The sequence below is a fragment of the Gavialis gangeticus genome, unplaced genomic scaffold (assembly GCF_001723915.1).
Source record: "Gavialis gangeticus isolate Ggan-Ray unplaced genomic scaffold, GavGan_comp1, whole genome shotgun sequence".
In the NCBI taxonomy this organism is placed as follows: Eukaryota; Metazoa; Chordata; order Crocodylia; family Gavialidae; genus Gavialis; species Gavialis gangeticus.
The window spans coordinates 133,921,866-133,939,990 of record NW_017729025.1 but is presented as its reverse complement, the minus strand read 5'-3'; the positions used below and the strand labels follow the sequence as shown (position 1 = coordinate 133,939,990).

The following is an 18,125-nucleotide window of genomic DNA, read 5'->3' as shown; positions in this document are numbered from 1 at the left end:
GGGGCCAGAGCAAAAGGGCCTCTCAGGGCCCAGAGAAGGGCTACACATTTTGATTGGTTTGAGTAAGACTTGCTTACATTCAAGGAACTGGCTGAGTAGCTCCAGCAGACTTTGCCCACAAGGCAAAGTCAGACTGCAAGTCAGCAGGCTCACCAACCCATCTTCAGACTGCACATACTTTTAAGTAACTAGCTGAGGAGCCCCCCAGCAAGGCCAGCCTGCAAGACAACAGGCTCACTAACTTGCTTACACCCCCTTTCCTGGCCCTTGAAGACAACCATGGCTCCCCCTGGCAGCTGAATTTGTCCTGCCCCGCTGACTTTAACCTCCTAAGCCTACTGCCTCCTTTTCAGCTGCCACATTTTTGATGACCTATAGATTTGGGAGGCTGCCTTTGGAGACTCAGAGAAAGCCTTGGGGGTACTTTCTTCCTGTTTGGCCTCAGTCACTTGTTTTTCAAGCCCCTGGCTAAGCCACCTGATGCCACAGTAGCACTACCCTGTGCCTAGACCAGCTGCCTTTCAGGGCACCCATCCCTTTATATAGCCATCTGCGTCTTCACCCCTGATCATAGCCTGTAGCTTCCCCCATAGCCAAACCTATGCCTCACAGGTTTTACTCTACCTTTATGTAGAAGGCCCTTTTGGGCCAGTCTTCACATGCACTCATCCAGCCCACCAGGCCCCCGTCCCCAGCAGGGCAGCTGCCTGTCAACCCTCCAGCCTTTGGTCCCATCTTGGTTTCAGCACCTCTGCCCAACCTTGTTTCTGGCTGTAGTTATCAGGCTTAACCTTCTGATTCTGGCCTTAGCCTACTTTGTGCTTCTGCATGGGGCAGGGCTCAAGATGCAGAGTGCCCCAGGCACCTTGCAGTGTGGCCTGCAATCCACCCTTTATAGTCATTTCCAAACCACCAGTTAAACCAGAAGGAGTTCCAAACCAAAGCAGTCTCCAGCCATATAGTATATCAATATGTCTGAACCAGGGTGCTTCAGCACCCTGCAGTGCCTTGAGATCCTTTCAGGGGTGCCGTAGAATGTTAGTTAGTATTGTTAAGTGTTCAAAAACAATTGAAAAGATAAATAAACACAGAGGTTTCACATAAATTGTAGAGTTAAAAAACATTCTGACCTGTTTTGATCTTCAGAACAGAAAAATTATTCTATTCTTTTACCATAGTAATAGGTGAAAATTAAGAGTTAGCATTGTCTAAACAGTACCTCAAGTCCTAACAAGGGTTGACTTGACTCTACAGAGGTTGAGAAGCACTGCTCTATACTACTACAGGAACCTTATCCTAATCTGCTGGCTCCCTTCCAAGAACTTCTCTAGGTCTGCAGCTTCCATGCTGCAGTAGGTAATGCTAGCAAGAGCTCTTTCTCTTCCAGAATCCAGACTGGAGTGACTATTCTCCAGCTGAGTTTATATCTCCCTGGGCTCCACCTGTTTTGGTCATGTGCTTTTTTGACCAGCCACAAGTGTGTCACCTCAGCTCAATGCACATTTCCCTGCAGTTTGCTCAGCTGAGCCACAGTCATTGTCCTCCTCCCTGCCTGGAGCTTTGCCTTTTTGCCTACTGTGATGCACTTGAAGCCCTGTAGTCACTATCTTGGCCTTCCCTTGGCTGCTACTCTCATGTACCTGGCCCTAGCTCAGCTGTACACAGCAAATTGCAGCCTCAGCCTGCTGTTTCCTTCTTAGAAAGAAGTCTTAAAGTAACAGGGTCTCCTGACTTCTGTTACACTGCCGTGTAACAGGGCCCATTTCAGCAACAGTTCCCCTTACCAGTATATACAGGTCTTCAGAAAAAGTATCCAATAGTTTGGGGACAAACTATAGCTTACAAGAGGGGCTGAAAACTTTTTCATGCTGTGGGTTGTAACGACCTGGCTTCTGCCCAGTGTGGGTGGGGTGGCTTCCACAGCATGTCAGCAGCAAGGGGGGTTTGCTTGTGCCTAAGCCAGGACTAGGCAGCTGGAAGCTGCATTGGCACCACTTCTAGCCTCCCATTCCCCAGTTTCTGCCTGAGCACAGCTTCCAGGTGATGGGAAGCTGCATCAGAGCTGGAGAGCTAGGTGCTGCATCTGCACTGTTTCTTCCTCTCTTCCCTCCACCCGCAGCTGCAGTGTGTGTGTAGCTGGAAGCTGCCCAGCCCCAGTTTGGTTCCTCACCAGCTGGAAGCTGAGCCTGGGGTGCAGCCAGGGACCAGGGGGTGGGGAGAAGTGACAGTGCAGACAGATTGCTGCTTCCAGGTGCTCAGACCCAGTGCAGCTCTTTGATGCCCAGCTTCAGCAGAAGTGAGGGCAGAAACACAGCCTTCCTTCTAGCTCGGTGGGCCAGTCCCGGCAGCTTTGAGAGCCACATCCAGCTCATGGCTCTCAGAGTTGTTGACCACTGTCTTAGAATAAGCTGATGTTACTGTTTGGTGGGAACAGGCCATTTCATCAACAGTTTTCTTTGGAAGTCCAATCCTAGTTCTCATCTTCTGCAGATAACACCCCCTATGTCACTTTATAGGACTGACAGAGGAAAAAGAAACTGAACAAGCCTGAAAAGGCCCTAATAACATTTCTCCTTTTTATATATATATTAATAAATTGTTGATGTTGCTGCCAGTGAAGTGGCACTCTTAGGTTCAAATGTTACTAGGGGTTAGCAAAGCTTACAGACAAAGCACATTGATTTGGGGCTGATACTTCATGAGGCAGGAAAGTGTTTGTAACTGTACCTACCATTTGGTGCAGTTGGGATGGGAGCACTTCAGATATAAATAAGCTGCTTTGTGAGTATGTTTGAGCAAGGGCCAGTCAGTAAACATGGTTTAGCAGTGTGATGTGACCAGAGACTGGAATGAACTTTATCACAGAAGGAAAGCCCCTTAGCCATCCCTTGAATACAAGGGTTGCTGGTTGGGACGTCATATTTATTTTGTATTTTTAGACAGCATACTCTTGCATATTGGCTTATTTACTGCAAAGTATTGAGAAATGTTATGGACTGTGCTGTGCAATCAAGTACTAGTTTTCAGTATCAAGTATCAGGGAATCAAGTATTGATTTTTTTTTTTTTTTTTTCAAGCAATCCAGTATTAGTTAGAAACCAGAGGCCTGGTAAGTGCAAAAGTCTCCATTTACTGAGGTATCTGAGCACATTACAATGATTAAGTCATTTTATCTTTACAAACCCCTTGATAGGTAGGAAAGTACTACCTAAGAACAAGGGAAATTAAGTATCTTTTCTAATATCATGTAGAAGGTCTGTGAAAAAAACAGGAATTGAACTCTAGTCCCTTGAGTCTTAGTCCAGTGCATTATCCATTAGATATCTTCAGAATATCACCTGTCCATGGTACTAACAGATTTATTTATGAAGGTATTTGTATGCAAACTGTCAATCTATTATTGTAATTGTGGTATACAAGCAGCATATTTGGCAAACATTTTCTTTTAAAGACTTGTATTTTGGATTGTTCATTGTGCTTACTGTGGTGATACATTTAGTAGCACAAGAGAAGCACTGACCCTGGCCATTGACAAGTATTTATTATTAGCCAAGGTATTTGGTTAACAATGCTGCTGTGGTTTAAATAATGGGCTTCCATCATCCTCTTCTTTGAGGATGTATAATCCTGAAATAAATAAATGTCATGGGATAAGTGTACACAAATATTTTTTCCTTAATATCGTATTATGTTTAAAGCCACACACACATGCACACACAGCGTTTGTGGATTCTTTGCTATTTCTGTAGCAGTCCAAGGGGTGTACACATCTGTTTTACTTGACTTTTGTAGCACTGCAAAGGAGTCTGTAATGCTGTAAATGTAACTTCCAACCATGGCCTTAGTCTAACACTAGGCAGATCAGGGTCAGGGAATTAAACCAGTTCCAGAGTGCTCATTCTGCTCTCAGTTGCAGCCCTGTGAAACTCAAAAGAAGATAAAAATCTGCCCAAAATGTTTAATAAGCCCTTTAAGTATTACAAACAATAATAGACCCCTTCTGCTAGTTGCTACTGGCAGCAAAAAGGGTAGAGCTTAATTTGTCCCAGGCTTCTTCTGTAAAACAAACAAAACTGTTTTAGGCATCTTCCCAGAACTTTATTCCTGTTTCTGGCTCCAGAAAATTAAAAACCAGCCTCACAGTTGGTGAATCAGGATGCAGAGCTAGAAAGCCATCCTCCATTCTCATGCAAGTCAGTGGGAATGGTAGCTGCTAAGCACCTCTCAGAACCCTACTGCTGATTTAATTGAAATCAGCAGGAAATGTTTCATTGGCTTCAATGGAAGCAGTATGAGTATCTTAACTAGTAAGGGTAGAAGTGTTTACAAGGTAGCATGTATGTACCCAGAAAATCAAGTAGTTCACAGCTGAGGATATCACTGACTTAAGTACAGAAAAACATAGATTGTCACTCAGTAGGCTGCCCAAAACATTTGTGTTACTATATTTATCGTGAACTCTTCTAAATGTAGAGCAAGTACATAATTCAGTGACAGTGTATTATACATGATATGTGCAGTTAAGACTGTATGAAATTCCACCTGATAAATCCTCTTTTTCTTATTGGCCAGAAGATGTTGAAAGAACAGATCCAAGTTAAACTGTATGAAGGAAAAAATTATTATGAAAAGTTGTCTCCTTCATTATTAACATTTTAATAATTCAGGCGTGGGATAGTAGAGCGTAAATCAGTGTGAGATGGAAAGCTGATGAGGCAGAGGTAGAGTGTGAAGAGTGGCAGCTGAAGAAGATGCTTTGCTGAACCCTGATTGAGTGTATGATGGAAAGAGAGCAATGGCAGGTGGAGTGGAGGCTGTAGATAGGGGAAGATAGGTACTAGAAGAATAGGAGGATCTGGTTAGTAGGGATGTAGAGATTATACAACTGCCTCTATCCTGGCTGATGGGAGGAATAGCACTTCATTCAGTATGCCAGCCGGCAGCAAGTGACCAAAGTGTTCAGAAGTGTGAGATGATATGGTACCATGGCACTTGGGTAGAATATCTTTCCTAATGTTATGCACTACAAGTTCAAGAATATTGGCCTTGTGACTGTAAGAACAGCGGAGTAGTAGGAGTGCTGCAATCCTTAATCAGAAAAGTTGCCCACCGTCCAGGAACTATGGGGGTTAATGGAAACATGTGTGTTGTCAGTGGATACAAAATTAAGTTCATGTGAGGTGTGTTGCAAGAAAAGCTTCCATACCGCATTTGAGGTTTTTGTTTACTTGAGATGGTTAAAAAGACTAAGGGCAAAATGTTCTTTTTTGTGGAAAACTCAATCAGGAATCTCAGCCTAAGGATGCAGGGCTGAGCTTTTTCTTTGCCAGGCCTACCACAGAGGCGAAAGGTATAGATCAGGGGTAAGCAACCCTCCACATGGGTACTAGAGCATGAGACTTGAAAGCCTTTTGTTTGGCATGTGTGCCTTGAGGTGGATGGTGGGGAAGGGGCCAGGGCTGCACTGCCACAACAAGGATCAGGCCTCTTGCAGATTTCCCACCATCTGTCCCTGGCACACCAGCATTTTACAAGTTGAGATTGAGGGTGTTTTTGGCATCCTGTTCAAAAACATTGCTAACCCCTGATAAATATAAAAAAAGAACATGAGAGAAAGTCTGGAAACTTGTACAGGAATTTACAAGAAACAGACCAATAAAGGGCCAAAAAATAAGGGAGTGTTTAAAAAAAAAATTATAGGAAGTAAAAGCAAGTGTGGTGTTCAATTCCTCACTCTTGCCATATTTGATTAATGTAGATTGTATAATACTTTTGCGCCAGGCACTTGTTATACCTACTGGGAGAACCTGTCACACATTTTGAACTTTGTATCGAGAGCAACTAAAAAAATTACAAAAAGTTGCCCAATTCTGCAAGTTGTTGTAAATACAACTAGACCATTATTTGAGTGATCAGGAGTTTTTGAGTAGATGATGCCTTTCATAATGAAAAATAAGTTGCATACAACTACACATTGGTCCTCTTCCCCTGCCCTGCCCTGCCCGGCCTGCGTTGGCCAATTTCTGTCCCAGGCAGGAGGAGTGGTGTCCAGTCCTGCCCAGCCTGCCCCCTGCTTCCAACCACTATTCAGGAGGAGCCGGGCCAGGCACCTGCAGGGTGGGCACCTGCTCCAGTCTACCCACCTTGCCCTTACACAGCGGCAGTGCCTGTAGCAGTGCCACTGACTTGGAGGTGGGAAGGGGATGCCAAAATACAAGTTAGCTGAGGGCACCATTTTCCCTCAGGCCTGCTCTGGAAGGAATGGTTTCATATAGACAGAGGAGCACACTGAAAGACATGCGATTACCAATCTATCACTTAATCTTTGCCAGAAAGTAAATAAATTCAAAATTATTTAAAACAAGGTGTGTTTGTTTTGGCTTGACAAGGAGGGAGTGGTTGTTTGCAAGGCTTGTGAATTATCAAGATTGACTCTCATCTGGTTCTATGGCATTTTGGAAACTTCTGAGCCATGCTTCTACTGAGATCTTCTGAAGCCTGGATTTTGTCATCTTTTCCAGGCAGTTAGGTCACAGGTTGTGCCTATTAATTGTCTCTGAGGCTCGCAGTAAATTGGTCACCTCAGGTACTTTCTAGTATCTCATTGGTCAAGGCAATGTTGACAGTGAACATGATGCCTGTTTCCAGGACAGAAAGCTCTTAGCACTCTGAGCATATGTAAGATACACTAGAGTACTTGAATGCCCATGAAAATACTCTGAAGAGTTTGATGTGAGCATCCAGGCTATTTTTACTGCTTTAAACACATTGGTGTTTACTGTGTTGTTAGTCTTGTGTTACAGATCTTTCTGTGTATTCCCTATCTTGACATAGGAACACTTTTCTTGCTTTTAATTCTGCTGTAAGATCCCATCAATTCAATTAGCCATTTGAAGTGATCAGTTAACCAGCTGGCTAGTGATTAGTCCTGGACACTTAGGGTCAATTCATACACACGTTCTTTCGTTGCTCTATTAATATTTCCTGACGTATCTATTTGCATGTGAAAGAAGTCACAGGTGCATACACAGATCACAGGCTGCATGTACAATTACAACATCTGCATTCTGATTGCCTAAGTGTAGGTTAGACTGTGGCCTGTATAGAAGGGTTGTATTGCAAAAGGAGCCCTAGAGGAAACTTAGGTTCACAGATTCATAGCCTCTGGCCAGAAAAGACCCCTAGACAATCCAGTCTGACCTCCAACATATGCAGGTTGCAGAATTTCTCCCAGCAACTGGATTAAATCTTATATTTTAGAAGGAGAACTACTCTCATCTTAAAAATTCCAGAATATCTTCTAGATCATTTGTGAAAATGCTGAATAATGTTGGACCTGGAACTGATCCTTGAGGAACCCAACTACCAACAGTTCTCCTGACAGATCTCTACCCATTACAACTGTATTTTCAGATTTGTCAGTGAGACAGTTCTTAATCTGCAGGGGTTGATAATGTTTTCTGGCAGGGGACTAGAATGACCCAGCTTGAGTCTGAGCTGGGCGAACGCTAGGACTTGACACACTCTATCCTTTCCTTTTGCCTCCTGACTGGCGCAGTATAGGGAAACCTCTCTCTCTGCTGAAGCCCTGGGTACCCTGCTGCAGTATGGTGTAGTGTAGGCAACCCCTGTTGCTGAATGCCACTGGGGCCATGACTGTGCAGGGTGGATCCAAATGCTCTGGAGGTTGCATCCATTCTGCAGGCTATGGGTTGTTCCCTGGTTTGGTGTGTACCCTGTTAATTATCCTAAATGCTTGTTTGACAACACCTTCTAAGGAACCACATTGTCTGGCATCAACTGTATTTCTGCTTCTGCTTCTTTATTGGTGGAGTCCCAAATTAATAATTCCATTATTTTTTCTGGGACTGAAGTTAGGATAACTAATAACAGTTCATTAGTTCCAGTTGATTCAGCCAGTTTTTTTTGCACAAGTTCAAAGTAAGAACACTTTAGAGCAGCAACTCTCCTAGTCTGATCATCTAGTACCACTCCACTGACACATTCAGTAGGAAAATAAATCCCCCTCTAAACATATTTTAGGTATTTAGATCTCATGGAGTCACTAATATTGCATATTCTTTCAAAGGAGACTGTACTCATTAGCTACACAGAGATGCAAAGGGAAGAGGGAAGTTGGGGAACACTCCTGATACTCTGTTCTCTAGTGCTTACCTAGATTAGGACAATCCTCCTAAGTGTAGGGGGAGCAGGTTAAGGAATTAACTGAAAATGCAGTCCTTTGTTGTTTCTTTGACCTGGGTCCTATTACAGGTTTCATAAAAAACTCTTACAGAAGGTACAGCAGCAGTGTGATCTTCTGGACAGAAGAAAATCTGACCCACATATACTCGTGGTGGTGTTTGGGTTCTTCAGAGTTGGATTGCCAGAAAGCTCAGGAATTCAGAATGCCCTTTTGCATCTGGGTGTGCTCCATTTCCACCTGATTTATTTGTTGGCATGGAACAAATAAATTATAAATTGCATCAACATAGAGTGGGAGTCACACCCATTTATCACAGCAATTCATATTGCTCATGCGTACTCATTTCTCCCGTTTTTGAATGTGCTATCATTTTATGTAGCGTTCATGATGGAGAATAAAGTAGATGGCCTTCCAGTAGTTTTACTTGTACACTGATCTAAATACTGGGTTATTTTCTTTCTGCACACCATCAGCACTGATAGTTTATTTTTACAGGTTGCTTATGGCCACTTGTAGCACTCAAGGCCTGGGGAGAGGTGAGGAGCACCCTCATTTCCATTTCACTCCTATTACAGCAGTGAGTAACAAGCATCCCTGAAAAGTAGCCTTCTTGGGTACGTCCAAATGAGTGCACACGTGCATTACCCCAGGGACAAATAGCAGTGGCACATAGTTGTGCTGCTGCTACTTGTCCCCAGGGCACACCCCTGCACTCATGTCCTGGCATGTAGCAAATTACCCCGGGTGGGGTAGGGGGAGGCTGGGCACCTGGGCTAGCCCCATTAGCCTTACCTGGGAGCCTAGGAGCCTCCCTGCACTGCAGCGGTGGCAATCCAGGTGCGTGGAGCCTGGCCAGCAGCTGGAGTGTGGCTCTGGCTGGCCAGACTCCAGTTTTGGGTGGCACACACTGCCACCATGCGCATCACCCCATTTTTTTCAATACCAGATTAGATGCACTGCATGCATTTTACAGTGCCTCAAAAGCCTTTGAGGCATGACAAAACACATGTTCTCACTCATCTGGATGTGCCCCTTGGGTACATCCCCATGAGCATGCACGTGTGGTTTGCAGAACCTCAAAGCTGTTTGAGGCACCACAAACTGTATGCGATGCATATGCACCGTGCTGCTAATTTGCAATGTGGCAGTTATCTTGATGTCAAAAAAAAAAGCTTTAAAAACAGCATGGCGCACATGGCAGCAGCATAACTGGAGCCTGGCCAGCCAGAGCCATGCTGCTGGCCAGGCTCCGTGTGGCTGGCTTGGTGTTGCTGGTGCCCCGGAAGGCCCCCAGGTAAGGCTGCTGGGGCCAGCATAGCTGCTGACCCTAGCCTCCTTTACCTGACCTGGGTCCCTTTGCCGAGTGCTGGAGCATGCATGCAGGGGCATATCTGGATGCAAAGAGCAGCACAAATATGTGCTGCTGCTATTTGTTCCATGGGAAACATGTGCCCCTTCACATGTATGTTCATGGGGACATGCCCCTTGAGTGCACCAGTTTTTACTTATAGAAACAAAGACATTCTGACTGACACAAAGTTGGAGTGATGGCATCAACCAGGACGGGGCAGTCATTGAAGCAAGCTCCCTCCCTCATAGTGGGTTCTGTGTCTCAGTTTTAGTGCATGAGGAGATATTAAAGAAGCTCTGAGCTTTTTTGCTTTACCTAGATCACTTAATTAGGATGAAACTTGGAAAACAGCAAATAGTTCTGAATAAGAGCTGAAGTTCACATGTTCTGGTTCTTATAACCTCAGCTGCTTTGTATCTATAAGGCCTATCAAAACTATGGACACATGATACCAAACAGCAGAGGAGTCCAAGTCCTTTCAAAGGTAGAGATAATCCTGAACTATGCTGTTCACTGCAAATCTGTAGCCAAAGGTACTGGTGATTTCATGAATGGGATAATATACATCTGGGTAGATAAACTACAAAATGGTCATTATTAGACTAAATTGTTTTCTGAACAATATCAATTAAGTTTCAAATCCTTCACAGAAGGATTGCACAGAAGGACCTTGGCAACAGTGGACCTATGTAGTTCTACATAGTAGGAGTTGGAAGAAAATCCCTTTTAAATGCAACATGTAGGAGAGTTTGGGATGATGTTATTTAAGAAAGGGAAAAAGGCGGATCCAGGGAACTACAGATCAGTCAGCCTCATCTCAGTCCCTGGGAAAAAGCCACAGAGCAGATCCTCAAGGAATCCATTTCTAAGCACTTGGAGGAGGAGAAGATGATCAGAAACAGTCAGCATGGATTGACCAAGGGCAAGTCATGTCTGACCAACCTGATTGGCTTCTATGGTGACATGACTGGCTTTGTGGACATAGGGAGATGAGTGGATGTGGTATACCTTTATTTTAGCAAGGCTTTATATACGGTTTCCCACAGAATTCTCACAGGCAAGCTAAGGAAGTACAGGCTGGGTGAATGGACTGTAAGGTGGATAGAAAACTGGCTGGAGCATTGGGCTCAGAGGATAGTAATCAATGGCTTGATGTCTAGTTGGCAGCCAGTATCAAGTGGCGTGCCCCAAGCGTCAGTCCTGGGAACTGGTTTTGTTTGATGTTTTCATCAGTGACCTGGAAGATGGCATAGAGTGCACCCTCAGCAAGTTAGCAGGTGACACCAAGCTGGGAGGAGTAGTAGACATAGTGGAGAGCATGGCTAGGATTCAGAGTGACCTAGACAAATTGGAGGATTGGGCCAAAAGGAATCTCATGAGGTTTAACAAGGACAAGTGCAAAGTCCTGCACTTAGGACAGAACAATTCCATGCACCAGTACAGGCCGGAGGCTGACTAGCAGGGCAGCAGCTCTGCAGAAGAGGACCTGGAGACTACAGTGGACAATAAGCTGAATATGAGCCAGCAGTAGGCACCTGTTGCAAAGAAGACTAATGGCATACTGGGCTGCATTGGTAGGTATGTTGACAACAGTTCAAGGGAAGTGATTATCCCTCTATACAGCACTGGTGAGGCCACATCTGGAGTACTGTGTTCAGTTTTGAGCCCCCCACTACAGAAAGCATATGGACAGATTGAAGAGAGTTCAGCAGAGGGCAACAAAAATGGTTTGGGGGCTGGGGCACATGACTTGTGAGCAGAGGCTGTGGGAACTGGACTTATTTAGTCTAGTGAAGAGAAGACTGACAGGGGATTTGATAGCACCCTTCAACTACCCGAAGAGGGATTCGAAGGAGGATGGAGCTGGACTGTTCTTAGTGGTGGCAGATGACAGAACAAGGAACAACAGTCTCAAGTTGCAGCAAGGGAAGTTTAGGTTAGGTATTAGGAAGAATTTTCTCACTAGGAGGGTAGTAAAGCACTAGAACAGGTTACCCAGCAAGGTGGTAGAATCTCCATCCTTGGAGGTTAAGACCCAGCCAAGGGGGTTGGATTAGATGACCTCCTGAGGTGACTTCCAACCATAATTTTCTATGATTCTATGATGCAAGAAAGAAAAGAGAGAGGACAAAGGAGAGTAAATTCAACTACAGTGATCCAGCAGCTATTGTGCACTGCTGTAGTGATGACAGCTGTAAACCTGCAGCTGCAAGGAGGGGCTGTGAAACAGCTGTGCAGCCTGACGGGAAGGATCCCATTCTGCCCTGCCCTGGCTATTTCTACAGATACACAGCTATTGTAATTCAGGATCTCCATTTTAAGGGCAGGATGACATCTCAAGTGTTCCTTCTTATTACTTCTCTTTAGTTTCCTATAAGTGGCACTTACACCCATCTAACCTGTAGAAAAATACTCTTTAAAATTTAACTGTTCTCTCAGAATGACATCCATTTAGTTTTAATTTAATGTAACACTTTCCCCCTGCCAGAGAAATCCTCAAGTACTTGAAGAGTCAGAGACCTTTGGGAAGACTTTAACACCAAGCCCCCTGACTCCTGAAAAATATTATTTTTGTAGAGCTTTTGTAATGTTCTCCATAGTAGAAGTCCTATGTTTAAAAAAAGAACATACTAAGCAAAAATGATCTGGTTTTGATTTCAGGTGGATACTCATATCCATGCTGCTGCCTGCATGAATCAGAAACATTTGCTGAGGTTTATTAAGCATACTTACCAAACAGAATCAAACAGGATTGTTGCAGAGAAAAAAGGCAAGAAAATGACGTTAAAGCAGGTGTTTGAAAGCCTTCACATGGACCCTTATGACCTCACAGTAGATTCGTTAGATGTCCATGCCGTAAGTAAAATGGACAAAAAGTAGCATTCTGTTAATTGTAATCATTTGGGGTGAGGAACAGGAATTTTTTGTATGGTCTTCGTTGAATGAACTGTCCTTTAAATGAGTTTTTAAATTACGTTTATTAGTATTTTCTAAAATATTTGCTTGTTCTAAAGGTGTTATTCTTTCCTAGGAATAAAGTGTAATTAGAAAGTAATTTGATTTATAAGTTTACTGGGTAATTCTTAGCACTGCTTTGTGGTTACCATGTTGAAGAGGGTCTCTTTCTGCAGGGTCGACAAACATTTCACCGATTTGATAAATTTAATTCCAAATACAATCCAGTTGGTGCCAGTGAGCTAAGGGACTTGTATTTGAAAACTGAGAACTACATTGGTGGTGAATACTTTGCTCGTATGGTCAAGGTAAATAATATTTGTCCTTCCCCACCTGTTGAGGCACAGTGTTCTGTTAAAACTTGTAAATATATATTTGCAGTATATGAAATGATTCAGTGTTTTCTCAAACATTTCAGGCCGCTTTACCAGTTTATCAGATAGAGAGTTCTTCTGAGCAAGGCCCCGCCTGCTGTTTCTTGTTACAGCTTTTTCCTGTGCATGCTTTTATGTAGCTTGGACTGTTTCAGATTCATGGAGTGAATTTAAAGACTCAGAGTGACCCCTGAGTCTTTAAATCAGTCACTGGGCCCTGGCCCTGGCCCTGGCCCTGGCTGCGAGTTCTTCAAAATGCACCCAGTCTCCTGGCTCAGATCAGAGTGCTTTCCTGAGGAATAAATCCTGGTCTTTCCACTTGGGATCCCCAAGAGTCTATTTTAAATAAACAAACAAAAATTGGGGCAGAATTGCTGCCCCTTACCAATTTCCGGTACTTGGTCTTCAGCTTCTCGTCCAGGGGCCCTCGCCCTCTGACTTGTTGCATTCTTATAGCTACCTCTACAGTGCTCCAGTTGGTCAGGGCCAGGTACTTCTGGTGTGGCCGTCTCCCAGTCTCCTACAGGTGAATAGAGACCTTCAAACTGAGGAAAGCCCATAGTGGTACCAGAACTCCTGGGCTTCCCCAGTGTCCTGCACAGGGACACTGATGTCTGCGGGACTCTTCCCCCGCTCTCCAGCCGAGTCAGCAACGATGGCTTGGGCTGTGCTTTGATGGAGCTTGGAGAAATAGCAGCAGCCTCTGCTCTTGCTTCGGACGGGGAGGGGTGGGGACAGACAAGGACCCACTCTATGCCAGCTTGGGCAGCGAACCTGCAAGGCTGGTAGGCTCTGGGACCCCCTCTGGTAAAGGCAAGGGTGCAAGCAACTAATAACATAGTTTTTTTGTTAGAGGAAATTGTTACTAATGATTCTGGTCCTGATTCTTCATTGTTCTGTATATTGTATAGTCATTTTCAACAGCATACAGAGAAACTAAAATTACCTATTTTGATTTAGTAGCAGTTGCATGTACTTTATATTGGCACAAACAATTACAAGGTTCAGGACAAAGAAGGAATCAAACCTTGTAAATCCAAGTGGTATAAATCCATGCTATGAAAGCCATTAAAGAGTATTCTTTCTAGCATGCTAAGTATGATGTTTTATCAACTAACAATGACTAGCAAGTTCCTTTAGTTTACTAGTAGGCACGCACAGTTCTGCTGTGCCACATTATAAAGTCTGAGAGAAAAAAAAGATGGACAGAAATTGTACAATCTGTTGTGTCCTTGCCAAAGTAAACATGTTTAATGATTTATTTTTCAATAGGAAGTAGCCCGTGAACTAGAAGACAGTAAATATCAGTACACGGAACCTCGGTTATCCATTTATGGACGGTCTCCAGTTGAATGGCAGAACTTAGCGAAGTGGTTCATTAAACACAAGGTTTATTCACCTCACATGCGCTGGATAATTCAGATTCCCAGAATCTAGTAAGTAACTGGGTCTATTGGTAAGAAATTAGTAACAAAATGAAATCTTGCTAAGTGACCCATTTTCCTTTTCACTGTCCCTTTAAGCTTCTTTATGTAATTTTATATATAAACAGGCTCTGGGAAATTTTTTATGGCTAATTCTGTGGCTGCTTTATTACTTTAGGCTTCCTTAGTAATGTTTTGGGAATAAAATGTGTTCATTAAACCATTCAAAACTAATGACTTCTTCCAAAATGTTTATGGGCAGCTAACACAAATGACAAACAATCGGTAAAATGTTTGAAATGCCATTTATCAAAAACAGGTAAAAATGCCACTCTTCATTCCTTTGAGTGATGAAATAATGTTAGTTTCTCATTACAGAAATGCTGCATAAGGAGGAGAGAACACTTTGCAAACTTCTACTGTCAGGGTTTTCTGCCTGATTAGTGAATGACAGTTTCAACCAAAACAACTGTAAATTGCAAAATTAAATCAATATGAGTTTTCACTCAATTGCCAACTGTCCTTAGGGACCTAGATTGTGATATTAAACACTGTATACTGTAACTAATACTATTTAGTCACAGATATTTGTCAGAATAAATAGTGGCTGAACTTGCATGTTTTGAATTTTGAAGCTGGAAAATAAGTTTGAGAAGAATTCCTATGACAGTACAGAATATTGAGACACACTGCTCATTAGGGGAAAGCTTCTCTCTTAGTTCCCATCTAGCATTTTCAAATGGGGCACAATTATTTCGTTCAGTCATACAAACTGGGCCTTTCAAAAGAGGACCTGCAGTTGTATGAACTGAAAAATAAAGCTTTCATTTAGCTTACCTGTAATCTTGGAGAAGTTAATCATTCCCAATTGCTTGCCAGTTTGAATGTCTTGATTGCTTAAGGAAGTTGATTGCTGTTCTCAGGACTTTATACATGAGAATTAGTATTGCAAATACAGAACAAAAAGGAAGTCTAAGCTTAATTTTGTAAACCATGTAATAGAGCTTTCAGATTTTCAAACAAACAAAACTCAAACCTAATAATATCAGGAAGAAATAAATTGGCCAGCTAAATGAAAAGTAGTTACAGTGATGTATTTGTTTCTTTTAGTGATATATTTAGGTCAAAGAATCTGCTGCCTACTTTTGGGAAGATGTTAGAAAACATTTTCTTACCTCTGTTTGAGGCAACTATCAATCCCAAAGACCACAAAGAGCTGCACCTCTTCCTCAAATATGTAAGTCTGTATTATGGGATTATTCCTCTTTACCTCAGATATGCCCATTCTCCACCATTAGAATTTTAGTTTATATCAGCAAAGAGGTAAAGGCTGTAGACTTAGTTAAACACCCGCCCATAGAAATGGCTGTTAGGATGTTTTTTAACACATTATATACCCTAGTAAAAAGAGATGTGCATCTATCTTTCCTATTGAAATGAGTAGTGACTCTGTGTAGAGGGCAAGTAGTTATGCTGGTTTGGACCAGAAAAGCATCTTGTACTGATCCACTGCCAAATAAAGAAAGGGAGAAAAGTTTTCTTTGAAATCTTCATAAACATTAGAAGACCTCTAACAGTGTTTTCCCCCCGCCTCACAGTGGGTTCTTAATTAGTTGTTGTCATATTGGGAAAGAAGCACTCTTATCAGTAGTTCAGCTCTAACAAATATACACAGAATTTTAACTCCAATTTTAAATGATTTATGTAAACTTACACAGCTATATTGGTTGAGCAAAAATGTGAATCATTTTTATTATGGGATTATTTATTTTTAAGGTAGCCTTTGTTATAACTGTTTTAACAATCAGGTTAATATTCCGTGTTCTTATTATGCATCACACTTATATTTGTAAGTTTCCTCTAATGCCAGCTTGAAAAATTTATGAAGTTCTACAGTTTCTGCTTGGAGCCTCATAGATCCCCAACACCTATTAATTTCAAGGGAATTTAGGCATTTATATACTTTTGAGGATCTGGAGTAGTACATCTTGATGTGCTTCAATATGTGATGAATACATGATTCAGAGTTACAAAGCCATATGAGGACACAACCCTCTTCTCGTCAGCCCCTCCATGTAGGATCTAGGAACTTACATTAATCCTCTGTAATAGTTCATGTAGCCTTCAGAAATTTGTTTTGGAATATTATCTTGAGGAGTCCTACAGAAATATAAACATACATTTTAGATTGGGGGTGTCAAAGATATGGCCTGTGGGCCAGATTTGCCCACCAGAGCCACATCATCTGGTCCCCAGTGCTGGCCCTGGGTCTTGAGTTGACCCACATGCTTCACATGGCGCTCACTGGATTGGCTTTGCACCCACTCTAGGACCCACGCTGCATATAAACACCCATGTAGCACCAGTCCGGGACCCTGCCACATGCCAGATCCAGTGCCTGTAACACCTCCTTTGGCCAGTTTGGGATGAACACTGCATACAGCAACTGGTTCGGCCAGTCTGGGATGTGAGTTACATGCGACACCCACTTCAGTTGATGTGAGGTAAATGCCATATGTGGCACAGTCCCAGACTGGCCCGAGTGGGTGCTGGATCTGGCAGGTGGGGGGCTCTGAGCCTGACCTGGCCTACAGGGCTAACCCCATGTCATTCTGGCCTGTGGACTGGTCCTTCATCTGGCTCACAAGGCCAGGTGAGTTTGACACTGCTGTTCTGGATGATAGCTTGGGTGTTGAATCCAGTGCACTAGTTATTACAGAGCTACACTGTCATGTTAAACGAGCACCATCTAGAGGCATAGTGGATCAAAGGATTTCAATTAACATATAAAACCTGTTTTTCTGATCTGTCCAGAGAGACTAATACAACCATGTCCATTTCAAATGTCTGCTAAGGATGATACTGTACAGTTTGTGGATTGTAGAGGTGCACCAATACATTGGTCCAATATTATATCAGTACTGATATAAAGAAAACTGTCCATATCGGATATTGGCCTGATGGATGATAATTTGGCCGATTGTAACAGGATGGGCATCCTAGGGGTCACTGTGCTCTATCCTAGCGCCTCCCTATTGTGCCCAGTAAGTCTCTAAAGCACCCTCTGTTCTCGCCTGCCACATTTGATGCTATATATATTATAGGGAGGCTGCCTCTTCGTCTCCCTGGACACGGTTTTCCTCCTGTACAGTGGCCCCGCTTCTGTAATGGGTGCTTCCTCGCACCCTAGCCTTATGGGCTATGCATGGCTCCAACCAGCCTCGCTGATGTACCGGATGTTTGGTCTCACGCTGCGCCTTGCCTCGCTCTGTCCCTCTCTGGGGCTTCTTGCTGCCCACTCTCTGGGGCTGGGGTCTCCATGCTGCCATGGGTCCCCTATGAGGCCTTCTCCAACCCTTGATAGCCTCACCCAAACCTTTGGTTTCAAACAGCAAACACAAAACACAAGCCCCGGGCTACAACTTAAAATCTAGGCCGCCCAGCTAAAACATTAGTCAATCCCTACCAGGGAATTCTCAATCCCATAACAGCAATCAGGAGCTGCTCGTGCAGTCAGGCCTCTCCCCTCTGCTTGCTCTGACAGAGTTCCTTCTCCCTTGGCTGCCAGCAGGGAGCTGCTTCCTGGCCTCTGGTCTGTGATTTATATAGGAGCCAGGCCCTGCCCTTTCCGGTCAGCTGACCAGGCAGGTGTGGGTCACTAGTTCCCTCTGGTTATCCTAGCGACCTGCACCTGGGTGGTTATCCCGGGTTTCCAAGTAGCAGGCACCTTAGTGTCCTGCTACACTGATAAATGCCAAAAAGTCTCCTGCCCCCTCCCGCACTGCAGAGGGGCGGGAGGGGGGGGGGGTGATCTG

The 18,125-nt window shown here is 43.6% G+C and overlaps 1 protein-coding gene across 1 annotated transcript in view; it reads left to right on the top strand.

Annotated features, from left to right (window-relative positions):
- AMPD3 (adenosine monophosphate deaminase 3) overlaps positions 1-18,125 on the top strand; it is a 60,408-nt gene that overhangs the window by 16,726 nt on the left and 25,557 nt on the right. Inside the window, exons 7-10 of the mRNA XM_019519585.1 lie at positions 12,219-12,413; positions 12,689-12,820; positions 14,159-14,322; positions 15,421-15,547. Coding sequence (XP_019375130.1) covers positions 12,219-12,413; positions 12,689-12,820; positions 14,159-14,322; positions 15,421-15,547 — 618 coding nt within the window. The remainder of the gene's footprint in view (positions 1-12,218; positions 12,414-12,688; positions 12,821-14,158; positions 14,323-15,420; positions 15,548-18,125) is intronic.